At 47.2% G+C, this 12,120-nt stretch overlaps 1 protein-coding gene across 7 annotated transcripts in view; it reads right to left on the bottom strand.

Moving 5' to 3' along the window:
• Nucleotides 1-11,401, bottom strand: part of RNASEL (ribonuclease L) — a 93,391-nt gene extending 81,990 nt beyond the window's left edge. For 5 of the 7 annotated variants that reach the window (XR_003094453.1, XR_003094454.1, XM_025206163.1 and 2 more), the window contains exons 1-5: nt 7,998-11,401; nt 7,548-7,636; nt 6,032-6,231; nt 5,792-5,927; nt 1,514-1,743 (exon numbers count right to left, since the gene is read on the bottom strand). Coding sequence is in view for 4 of the 7 variants with exons in the window: in XM_025206163.1 (XP_025061948.1) it covers nt 1,514-1,743; nt 5,792-5,927; nt 6,032-6,231; nt 7,548-7,636; nt 7,998-9,393 (2,051 nt within the window). In the remaining 3 variants the exon portion in view is untranslated. Of the gene's footprint in view, nt 1-1,513; nt 1,744-5,575; nt 5,705-5,791; nt 5,928-6,031; nt 6,232-7,547; nt 7,637-7,997 lie in introns of those variants that run through there. The other 2 variants (XR_003094455.1, XM_006025384.3) reach the window with 2 other exon arrangements.
• Nucleotides 11,402-12,120: the final 719 nt, after the last annotated feature.

Here is a 12,120-nt window from a genome sequence, read left to right as displayed (position 1 = left end):
CCAGAGAGTCCGGGGGGGGGTTTCTTAAAGGGCCTGAGCTGGGGTGGGCAGGGCAGCCATGAGGTGGGGGGCTGGGACAGTGGAGTGGGAGGGTCAGGGGGCTTGTGCAGAGCTCCCCACGCACAGTGGGAGAGTGGGGGGCAGCAGGGATCCCCTCCCTGCCCAGCACATCCCGTGAGTTGGGGCTTTTTTTTTTTTCCAAGTGCCAGGGGCTAGGGTGGGCAGGGCAACTATTGCCAGGCTGGGAGAGTGGGCGGGGGATGGGGCCTGCGTGATTCAGAGATTTAGCAGCAGCCGAATCTCCAAATCGGATTCGGCCGAATCGATTTGGTACAGTGATTCAAATCACCAAACTGAATCACTGTCCCCCAAATCAGCCAAATTCGAAGTGAATACTAGCCCCTTCGCACAGGCCTACTGCTCATCCTCTGATGCTGAATTCAGCAGGGAGCAAGGTGGGGTGGAAGTCAGGGTTTGTGTTGATCAGCTGGTGAACTCAGAGCTCATGGCACATGTGCCACACAACTCAAAGTGGGTGGGGCTGCCCCACTGTCCCCCTTCTAGATACACTCCTGGATGTGACCTTGTCTGCTAATCCTCCCCATTCTCTCCACCCCTCAGAACTGAACACTTCATGGGTGAAGAGCCATTTAAGTATGGGAATGAGAAGGGTTTTCCTGCTGTCCTGAAAGCTGCTGATTGGCACTCAGATCACTTTTGCTGGATCTGGATAACCACACTAGAAAGCCATATTTGAGGTAACGTGTCCTCAGCCATGTGCATCAAAACCCTGGGGTCATATCCCAGGGCTTTTTGTGCTGTAGTAAGATGGGTTGCTGTATGTGTGGGGTTTTTTCCCTAAGAAACTGCAAGAGAACTTATCTATCCTTCTCAGTCCATTGGGAAAACTGTGGGAGAGGTATCAGAGGACTGTCTATACCCAAGTGGAATTAGCCTGTGTCCTCACTGGAAAGTGCATGGGTTATTAGTCCGAGTGAAAGCCTTACTTGAACTTTCTGGATGAGACAGCATGTCTGAGATGAAAGCACCCCTAAGGCACCTCCATCTACCAGACAGCTCTTCCATACGTAAGCATACTTATATGACCTTGGTGATTTAGAAGCCAAATCAAAATTCCCAGAGGTAAGCATCTTAAGCAGGTAAACTCAATACCTTTGGGTGAGTGAGCATGGATTATCTAGTTTCCTTTCTACAGGGACTGCCTTAGGCATGCTACGTCTTCTGCTTAGCTACATAGCACTGCGCTGCTGTGGAGGGGCATCCCATCATCATCTGACTAAACTTTAGTTTATCAAAATGATGGAAAGTATCAAGAAACTGTTCCCCCTGATTCCCCCATCCTAATTATACACTCCTAGACTCCTAAGAGAAAATCGTGTTGAAAAAGGGCTTCTTGCTTTTAAACCTACTAGGGCTTGCAAAGCGGCAGATAAAGATTTCCAGGGATTGTACCTCCAGGACATAGAATATGGAGTATAAAGTGATCACTCACTTTTCATCCTTCTCTTCAAAATGCTCCCCCATGTTCCTGATGAACTTCAGCAGGTCTGTGGTGCAGTTCTCATAGGATTCATTCACACTCCTGGTCTCGGTCTCATTCTCATTCCTGTTCTTATTCTTTTTGTCATTTGTGTTATTTGTCTCATTCCTGTTTTCATTCTTGTTCTTGTTTTTTTTCTTGTTCTTGCTCCTGTCCATGCTGTCAAGAACCTGTTTATCAATCTGAAATAAACACTCTGGATTATTCCACCTCTGTTATTCATCATAAATAATATCATCCCTTCTGCCCCCAACTACTGTCATCTCCTTCTGTGTAAATATACTTCTCAAGGAAGTATTAACATCCTGTCGCACCAATATTAAAAGGTATATTTAACAACATGTGAAATGTGTTTCTCAGCCTACAAAATAGGCTAGACTTGAGGATGTTACTGTACATAAAGTCTGATAAATATTAAGAAAGTGGTGCTCAACCTCTGGCCCATGGATCAGATGTGGCCTGCAGAGCCATGTCATCTGGCTTATGGGTTTCCAGAAATGTGGTGGCAGGAAAGCAATGGCAACAGTAACTGCTGTTCCCTCTTGCCAAATTTCTGGACCTGTGGGGAGCCTCACAGGCTAGATCAGTGTTTCCCAACCAGTGTGCCAGGGCACAAAAGTGTGCCGTCAAAAATGAACAGGTAAGCCACAGAATTTTAACATGGCAATGAGCTACAGTATGTATGAGGATGGGGAATGCCTTAACAGGTGTGCCACAGAAATTTTTTATTAGTGTAAGTGTGTTTTGGGCTGGAAAAGCTTGGGAAACACTGGGCTGGATGATAGAGCCCTGAGCGTTAGACCATGCCAGAATATGATGGGGCCAGCACACAGATCAGTTTCATGAGCCACAGGAGAAGCATGTCCTCCCCAAGAAGCAAGGCAGAATGATAATTCTTCCAGCTCTATGCTAGGAAGCACCATGGGAAAACTCTGGCCACCTCATCAGGGATACCTGGATAGAGTTCCTGAAGACCCTGGCAGTGTACACTCTACCCACCTACCTAGTGGGTCCGTGAGTAAATCAACCCTGATGGTCCATGACACAGCAGGGGAGGGCAATTATTTCAGATGGAGTGGGTGCTTAACGATTTTTGGCAAGCTATCAAGGGCCATATGGGTAGCTCCACCCCTTGATGGTTGCCCCACCCACTTGTCACCATCTTGAGACCAGAAGTCCTACCCCTAACCCCTGACCTTTGCCACCAGAAGTCCCTCCCCTTGTCCCCATCCCCCCGTGGAAATACTCCTTTGGGGGAGGGGTTGCCATCTTAGAACCAGAAAAAAAACAAATCATACACTAAAAGTCAAACATCTACTATAACATATTTTAATATTATTACAAAAACTATTTATTTCATAATTTCTGTTTCCATACTGTATATAGAGGTGATTGCATAATAACTCAAAAATAAATTCTTAGTGTTGTATATTGTATGTGCATGTGCGTATGCATAGTGGTATGTGGGTGTGTGCATGTGCATGGATGTGTATGGTGAGGTGTGGAGTGTGGTGGGGGGGTTTGAGGGGGTGTGGCTGTGTGTGGGGGGGGCATAGGGTATGTTGGGAGTTATAGATTCCTAGATTGTCAGGGGCTAGAAGGGACCTTGTAGATCATCGGATCCAGTCCCTCTGCACTAGGCAGGAAATGACAACTGTGTATATATGGTGGGCTGTGGGGGCAGGTTGTGAGTGTGTGAGGGAGGATGGGAGAGTGTAGGGACCACCCACATTCCCCCCATGGTGCAGCAGCAATGGCAGGGTGCTCAGGGTGCAGGTGCCCAGTGGGGCACGGCTCCAGCCAGTGCTGCACATCACAGCGAGGAGTGTAGCCTCCACTGGACCATCTGTATTGCCAGTGCTCCCTGCCACTCACGCACAGCCCCTGCACTTACTTGGTACAGGAGGGAAGCTCTAGCACTGGAGCTAGCTGCCTTCCCCACCACCCTGGAGGGCGGAGAAGGCAGCCAGCTCCAGCGCCCAGGGCTTTCCTCTTGTGCCCAGCAAATGCAAGGGCTGCACGTGACTGGCAAGGAGCACCAGCAATACAGATGGCCTGGTGGACGCTACGCTTCTTGCTGCGATGTGCAATGCTAGCCAGAGCCATGCCCCGCCAAGCATTTGCACCCTGAGCACCCTGTCATTGCTGCTGCACCATGGGGGGAGTGTGGGACATTCCCATGAATGTCCCACCTGCTGCTGCTGCCACTGCCTTCCAGGGCTGCGCACCATGGAGGGAATGTTGCGGGGGAGGTCCCCACACCCCCACCCTCCCTCACACCCACACCTTGCCCACCTGAGTCCTGCGCTGCTGCTACCCCCTTGGGTGTGGGCTCCGTGCTGCCCCAGCCCCATCCCTATGCTCCTGCCCAGCTGCAGCCCCACCCCTGCTGCTTTCCTATCTGCTGCCTGGAGCCAGCAGGAGACTGGGGAACTGAAGCAAGTCCCCAGGGGCTGCAGAAGCAACCCTGCCCAGAAGCTGTGTGCTGGCCAGGCTGTGCCCTTCCGCTCACGAGGGTGGGAGCGAGGCGCAATAGGGTATGGTTGAGGCTACATGTACACGGGGTCTGTTGCTCCCACCCTTGTGGGCAGAAGTGGTGGGCGAGGTACAATTCATTGGGGGGCAGCATGGACCAGATGAAAGTGCTCTGTGGGCTGAATCCAGCCCGCAGGCTGTATGTTGCCTGCCCCTGCTCTACAGCATGATGGAGAAGTAGCCCTTATGGATGATATAATGACCCGCTGTACCCTGGGCACAGAATGGGAATATAGGTGCCATCAATGTCCCTGAGGCAGTTTGGAAAACCCATGCAGGCAATTCAGTTATGACCTCCTGTGGGCTGGAGAGATGAAGGGACTTCAGTGCACCTTCAAGGTTGGAATGGCAAACTTCCCAGACAGCTGATCCAGCTGCGGACTTTCCCGTGCCAGAATGGTTGGCAACAGACCAGAAGCTATGGGGCACGGGGCAGTTGCCAGCTTCCAGACAGTAACTGCCACCTGCTTCTCCATGGTCATGGGCACCCTCATGTTGAGAGCTTGTCTCTGGAGCAAAGGGGCCAGCCCAGTGTAGCTCTCTGTGAAAGTGGCATGGTTTATCCTGAAGTTCTGCTGCTAGTGATTCTCTTCCCAGGTCCCCAGGACTATCAGTTACTGCTTATGCCTCTGGCTCAGAAGTAGCAGTACATGGTCTGTAGGTGGTCCCAAAGGAAGCTATTTTCATAGATTCATAGAAAATGAGGGTTGGAAGGGACCTCAGGAGGTCATCTGGTCCAACCCCCTGCTCAAAGCAGGACCATTGCCAACTAGAACATCCCAGCCAAGGCTTTGTCCAGCTGGGTCTTAAAAACCTGCAAGGAGGGAGATTCCACAACCTCTCTGGGTGTCCTGTTTCAGTGTTTTATTATCCTCCTTGTGAAAAAGTTTTTTCTAATACCTAACCTAAACTTCCCTTGCTGCAACTTGAGACCACTGCTCCTTGTTTTGTCATCTGCCACCACTAGTGTCTCCTATTATTTAATTCTCTGGCATAAAGCTCCCAGGCATGGAGAGCACGTTACATAGTGTGAGGAGGAAACTTCTGAATGCCAGGGTCATGGTGCTTCTAGCTGCTGTGATAGAGCATGCTAGCTGGCTGATAAGCTGGAAGAGGACAGTTAGCCTGGCTAGGTAAGCCAGCACTACTGGAAGCAGGAGAGCAGAGCTGGCACCCTCACAGTGCTGCTTTGTGCGAGTCTGGAAAATGAGGAAATGTTAACAGTCTGTTATCAGCTTCCACCATGAAGGCAATGAACGTGAAAGTGATCAGCCCTGGAATGACAGGAAGCCCCAAGCAAGTGTCGGGGTCAAATCCTCCTAAGGATGTGCTGTTGTGTTGCTCAGTTGTTCTCAGAAGCTTCAAGGGGATCGTGGCCAAGAGGCATGTTAGGCTGCCTTCTCATCAGGCTCCACAACTGCAGAGCACTACAATACCAGCAGTCCCATTATGAAGCTCTTTAGCTAGGAGGGCATGTACCTGTGTATAGTACTGAAGCTCTCCAAAATGAATGCACTTTAAATAGGGTGGGATTTGAAGCATTTCACACATCTGTTAACTCTCTTGGATTCTCTTCTCACAAATCTGGATTTAGATGGAGTTACTTTTCTAGTTAAAGGTAGAAACAGAGCATGTAAGGCCTCAGGGAAAGCTTCTCCCCTTACCCTGGATCTGTCCACAGTAAAATAAATTTACCTCTTTAGTCCAGTCATGGAAAGGATCTGGATCGTGATTCAGAATTTTCACTATCTTGCTCTGTTTGTTTTCATGCTTAGTGTTGCGTACTTTGATGTCCTCCTCATTCCCAACATCTCTCAAGAACCTGTACCTACTGTGGAAACAAAGGGGTCCTGGCAGTTATTCTTGAGTCTGTTTGCAGTGACAGCCAACAAATTTACATTTCAAGAGCCTGCAATTTGTATTCACGGCACTTACATCGGTGTGCTCCAAAAAAAGGGATGTTGTTTCAAATTTCCCAGTGTTCGTCCAACTGGGGAGACTAGATTTTTTATAAGATCCACAGTCTCCTCATAATAATTCACGTTGTCTGGACACATCACCAAATCTTTTATATCGGTTTCCTCAAAAATAACTTTATCCTTTGCTGTAAGATACAGGACCAGTCTTCCGAGTGCCTAGGTATGAAAACAAGTGACCGTTGCATTTCAGGACACCCAGCTTCTCAAAACAAAACAGAGGCAGAAGCAATGTTTTAAAATAGGCACTTAGTGAATGTGTATGCATAAACACATATACAGCAGCAATAATGACTCCATTTTAAGTGGATGCCACTAGAGTAGAAGCTATATACTTCACAGAGTTAGGTTCTTAACCTTCTCTGTGAAGCTGAGGGTTTGTGAACTGGCTAGGGAACTACAAGCCAAAACAAATGGATGTGGAGGACTAAAGATGTGTGCCAACTACTTACACAAGTTTTTTATTTTGAAGGACACTGCTTCCCTGATCAGCAGGGATCCTGGTTTTCTGTTTCCCAAGGAAAAAAAGAGAAAACCACGGATTTCCCATTTTATCAGACAAAACATGGATTTTCCCTTTTAGAAGAGAAATCCATGGTTTTCCCCCTTTTGCAAAGGGCTCTTCAGGCTGGCAGAGTTCCAGCCTACAAGAGCTGTTTGCAAAAGGCGTGGGGAAACCCTGCTGGGAGGGGGGAGCAAAAGGCCCAACACTTATACTTACTGGAGGCTGCTTCAGGCTCACTCTTCTTGCTGGAGGTAAGTGGGGCTTGGGGGTTGCAGGGCTAGAGCACAGCTATGGTTTTGCCTAGTAGATTCTCCTGAATCTGTGTCCATTGAACTAAAAGCCATAGCAAGTAGCCGAGTGACTGATTCTTAACTCAGCAACCCACTGCAAACTAAGTGAGTTGTGAACAATCCCTGTACAGAAGAATCCAAGTTCTATTGTGTTACACAGCCGGCTACCGTGAAGACACAATGGAAGACTAGGAAGTGATTTCTAAACGTCACAGGCAAACATTTCATTTTTAATCACTGCCATTTAATTGTTCTATGTCTCTTGCCATCTGGGAATTCCCAGGAATCCTGGTGTTCCCCTTTTGAAAGTATGGAGAGAAGGGGGTGACTTTCCCCAAGATATCAAATGGTTATAAACTACTGCAAGACCATTTCAGGCTGGACATAAGGAAGAATTTCTTTACTGTCCACGCCCCCAAGGTCTGGAATAGCCTGCCATCGGAGATGGTTCAAGCACCTACATTGAACACCTTCAAGAAAAAATTGGATGCTTATCTTGCTGGGATCCTATGACCCCAGCTGACTTCCTGCCTTCAGGCGGGGGGCTGGACTCGATGATCATCCGAGGTCCCTTCCAGCCCTAATGTCTATGAATCTATGAATCAAAATAAATTAATAAAAAGAAGAGTGTGGAAAGAACATGAATTCTGAAGCATAGCATTGATTTAAACAGAAGTTACCTCCATGTCTTTTCTTATAAGATTGCTTTCACCTTCAGTTAATTCTTCGGTCTTATCAAAATCTGCCAAGTGGATTTTACCATCAGCATCTGACAAAAAAAAATCCCCCCCAACCAGCAAACAAGTGAGCCTGTTTTCTTTTCTGTTGTGTTCCACCTCTAATACTGGCTGGAATTATTTCCTTGTCTCATAAGTCTTTTGTAGGGTGTTCAGTGGAATAAAATCAAAAAGAGGAAAGAACTAGTGCAAACTAGTTTCTGTACTCAACCCTTTCCACCCCTTCCCAAGTTCACACATGTATACACACACACACACACACGTGTGAAAACATACCCCCACTCTTCATGTATAAAGATCATTACACTGCTATTGATATGCAGTCAGTTATAAAATGCCCAGCTTTCTTAAAGAGGGAAATAGAGTCAAAATGGTAAGAAAACAGATACTAACCTATCAAAATGTTCCGTGGATGCAAATCCTGGTGACCAAATCCAGATGCGTGTAGTTCTTCCACTGCCTCAAAGATTGTGTAAAGAATGCGTTTGCAGCTAATTTCATTCTCTGGTGCGCTCACGTATTCTTCAAGGTTCTTCTCACAGAGAGAGAGGCACAAGTACAGACAGCCTTTATCATCCTCAGTGCCTAAGAGCATCACTAGATTGTTCCTGGCATGACACTTTTCAAGGCATTTTTTCTCTTGTTCAGCACTTTTGGTACAAGCAAGGAATCTCTTCACAGCCACCTCTTTCTCATCATAGAGTCCCAGGTAGATCCCACCTTGAGAGGTATTCCCAATTTTGTAATTTGGGTCTGTAAAGATCTTAAGTTTTCCGATCATGGGGCGATACATTGTGTAGAGTTTCTTCAACTGCTCTCCCCAGCGTTTGCTGGTGGGTGTCCAGTCTGGAAGTTCTTTTGGAATAGCCATGGCATCATATTGGCGAAGAAGAGCTGACATTTTGTTGTTATAGTTCCTAGTGGCAATGTTAATAAGGTCCCCAGTGTCTGTCCTTGCCCCCTTTTCACACAGCAACTGCGCTATTTCAACATTGTTATTCTCTACAGCTATTGTCAGTGCTGTTTTGCCCGTTGCATCCGTATAATTGATGTCAATTTCTTCCTTTTCCAATAAAGCCTTCACCAAACTTTGGCTCTTCATCTCAGTTGCTAGAATGAGGGTAGTTTTGTCTTTTTCATTCCTCCGGGTCACATCAGCACCATGTTCCAGTAGGAAATGAGCAACAGACTCTCTAGTCTTCAAATCATCTGATTCTGATGAGCACGCATACAGCAGTGCATTTTTGTTCCAGTTATCACAGATGTTCACATCAGCTTTCATATCCTCAACAAGAGCTTTTACAATTGATAAATGGCCTCTGCTAGCTGCATCCATTAAGGCTGTTTTCCCCCCTTTATTCAGTGTCCTTTTTTCCTGGTTAACAACCCTCCTTAAATTCACATCAGCCCCTTTCTCATACAAGTATCTCAAAGCCTCCTCCTTGTCATACCAAGCAGCTTCCATGAAAGCTGTGAAGCCATTGTCATCACATTCATTGATGTCCGACCCCTTGGAAAGGAAGAGCTCCAGAAGTTTCACATTTCCCACTATCCCTGCTAAAATAAGGGGTGTAGCACCATTGGCCTTCCGGAGACATGGCTCAGCACCATGGTCCAAAAGAAGCTGAACCATCTCTTCATTATATGCCTGTACAGCAGTGAGCAGAGGTGTCCAACCATGATCTACCTTAGCATTGACATCTGCACCTTCTTTCAACAGATGCTGCACTCTCTCTATTGAAAGAGATTTGACAGCATTGTTTAGCTGAGAGGATCTGTTTGCTGCCATTTGTTTTTGGAGAGGGCTGATGCCTCTGGCTGGCTGTTTTCAGTGGCCTTCTTGAATGTCAGAATAAGTACATATGCTCTTGTTCTTCTACACTGCTTGTAGATGGAGATTCCCTCCAACAGAAGGAATTCCTCAGATTCCCTTTAAGAAGGAAGGTACATGTGCTTCACATACACTACCTGCTTAGCAAGGCAAGAAAATGATCCTGTTTATCAATCTTAATATTTCACAATTACACTTGAAGTAATCACCAACCACTATTGATCACCTCTGTATCTTTCTAAAACAATTACCAGCAACGAATAATTAAAATGTCTGAATTTTTAAATGCTACTGAGAGCATCTCAGGAAATGAGCTCTTGCTCATGAAAGCTTACGTAGCTCTGATTCATTTAGTCTCTGCTTACTAACCTGCATCTCTACCCTGCCATTAATTACACCATGGAAGTGAACTCATCTCAGCAGGATGTTGACACGTGCCTAACAATAGCATTTAAAAATCCAGACATCTTTTTTTACAGAATTATCAGTTCACTGCAGAAGCTGGCACTGCACCACCACAGAAACCACAGGCCTCGCTGTAAAGTCTAGGCCAAACCTCCTACAGAATACACATGCACTTAATTACCTGCATCAGTGCCTGATACCTCTCATTCTTAGCTGCAGAGTGTAAGCACATTTGTTTTCCACATATTTGGGCAGGTGATTGAAACCATACCCCTGTGAGCCGACGTATGAATAAACTGTTTGACAAACATCCCCACCTAAACCCTACCCCATCTCTGAACAATGAGAAGCCCACATGTATCCAGAATTCTTTCCTGATCCTTTCCTCACTTTCTGGGGTCAATCTGGAAGGGATTTGATACACCACACACAGGGCATTCTGAGAAAGTTTATGGGAATGGTGAGTACATTTATAAAATGGGTTAGTAGTTCAAAGTTAGACACATGATAGTCATGTGCAAATAAGAGTTTGCAGCATTATAGAATATAAGGCTGGTGAGGGGAGGGAACTATCTAAAAACAAAATGGAAAGTGTCTCTAATGAATATAGAATCTGTATTTCTTTCCAGTAGGATTTTTATTCTCAGTCCTTTAAAGGAAAAGAAACTAAACAAATTATAACGAAAGGTTTTAATTGTTGCAGGAAAATAAAGTTCATCCTTTCTCCTGGGTGCCAGGTAGCAGTTGCTGAACAAATACATTATTTTAAAGAGAAACTGCCAAAGAATCTATACATCAGAATTACAGAAAAGTTGAATGCACACAGCATGTTTCAGGTTTGGTTGTCTTCTGAGAAAACCAAATGGGTAGTCTCATGGTTGTCCATTAAATAGAAACATACACATGTACACATATATAATGTTTGCAGCCTGCATACACTTGTTACTTTGCAGTATTCATTTTCTGCCACTTTTGTGAAGTTCAGTAAAAATAAGTACTTCTCTCAGAGCAATCACAAAAGCCGCAGTCCTGGTACAGAAACAAATACCAAGTGTTTCCAAATATAAAAACCTCAGGGGTTTTCAAAAAATGATGGAATAACCCAGGAGTTAAAGAAAATCCTCTCTGACAGGTTCAGGAGAGGGACAGACCAGCAGGAGAGGGGTACGGTCCTCTCGATACACCAGTAGACTTCTTAATCTTTGATCCCTTTGGTGAAAAGCCTGTCATACGGGGTAGGTGCCGGTGAGAGCTAATAAGCTAATACCCTAACATCCCGCTTCTCATGCTCTTTCAGAAAGAAGGGGTGAACAGACTTCTTTAGCTACTCCAGTGCTCACAAGCAACAGCTAGCTTTCTAGTCCTGGAAGCAAGACAGTGGGTGGCCCTCCCAGTATAACTTCAAGCACAACAGGCAGCATGAAGCTGTATGTCTCCATGAGGTACAGTCCCTCCCAGAGCTCCATGTTTTTTGGGGGGGGTTTTAAGGAAATTTTTTTGTGTCCCAAGTCAAATCAATTCCAAATCTGTGAGTTATTCAAGAACCATATGTGGCCCTGCTACCGGCAAGCATCCTTCACCCCCACCTGAGGCTTCAGATGCTTCCAAACCCTTTGGCGGGCATCCTACATGCAGGCCCAAGCCTGGAGGCTTGGGGTTTGGATACCCTTGAGTTTTGCTTGCCCTCAGCCATATGGCTGCAGGAGCAAGCTAGGGAGGAGTCCCTCCTTTCCATAAAGTTGGTGCGTAGCAGAGATCTTCCCACTGGAAGTGAAAGTGGGGGGCTACCTCGGTCACCACACCTTCCTGTTCCCCAGCCAGTAGGAAAACCATCTTGGTGATCATGGGATTTCCCTGCCAGGGAGGGCCCCCACTGCGTGCAGAGGGGCTGGCTGCAGGGGGGAAGCCGGCCTGTCCAGTCCTGGCCCCTGCATGCCCGGGCTCTGCCTTCCAGACCCCCCTGGGGCTCAGCGACCTGGGCAAGGGGGCAAGCTAGGCAGGGGACAGGCCTCTGCGCACCTCAAGGCTGGCAGGGAGAGAGGAAACTACCAGAGAAAGGAAGGGGAAGGCCTTTCCGAGCACAGGGGAAGACACCCAGCGCTTTCACTTTCGCCCCTCCCCGGCACTGCCCGAGGGGGACGAGGAGGAGTGGGTGCCCACCCGTGACTCCATCCCTCGCTGAGGCCGCAGGGACCCTCCCCAGCTGGGGCTGCTCCTGCCTCGATCCCGGCGCGCAGGGCCAAGGAGCCCCGCGCCCGCGCCCGCCTCCCTCCCCGCGCA

This window comes from Alligator sinensis, unplaced genomic scaffold (assembly GCF_000455745.1).
Source record: "Alligator sinensis unplaced genomic scaffold, ASM45574v1 scaffold471_2, whole genome shotgun sequence".
NCBI lineage: Eukaryota > Metazoa > Chordata > Crocodylia > Alligatoridae > Alligator > Alligator sinensis.
Note: the sequence above shows the minus strand (reverse complement) of the source record. Positions and strands in the feature narration are given on the sequence as shown.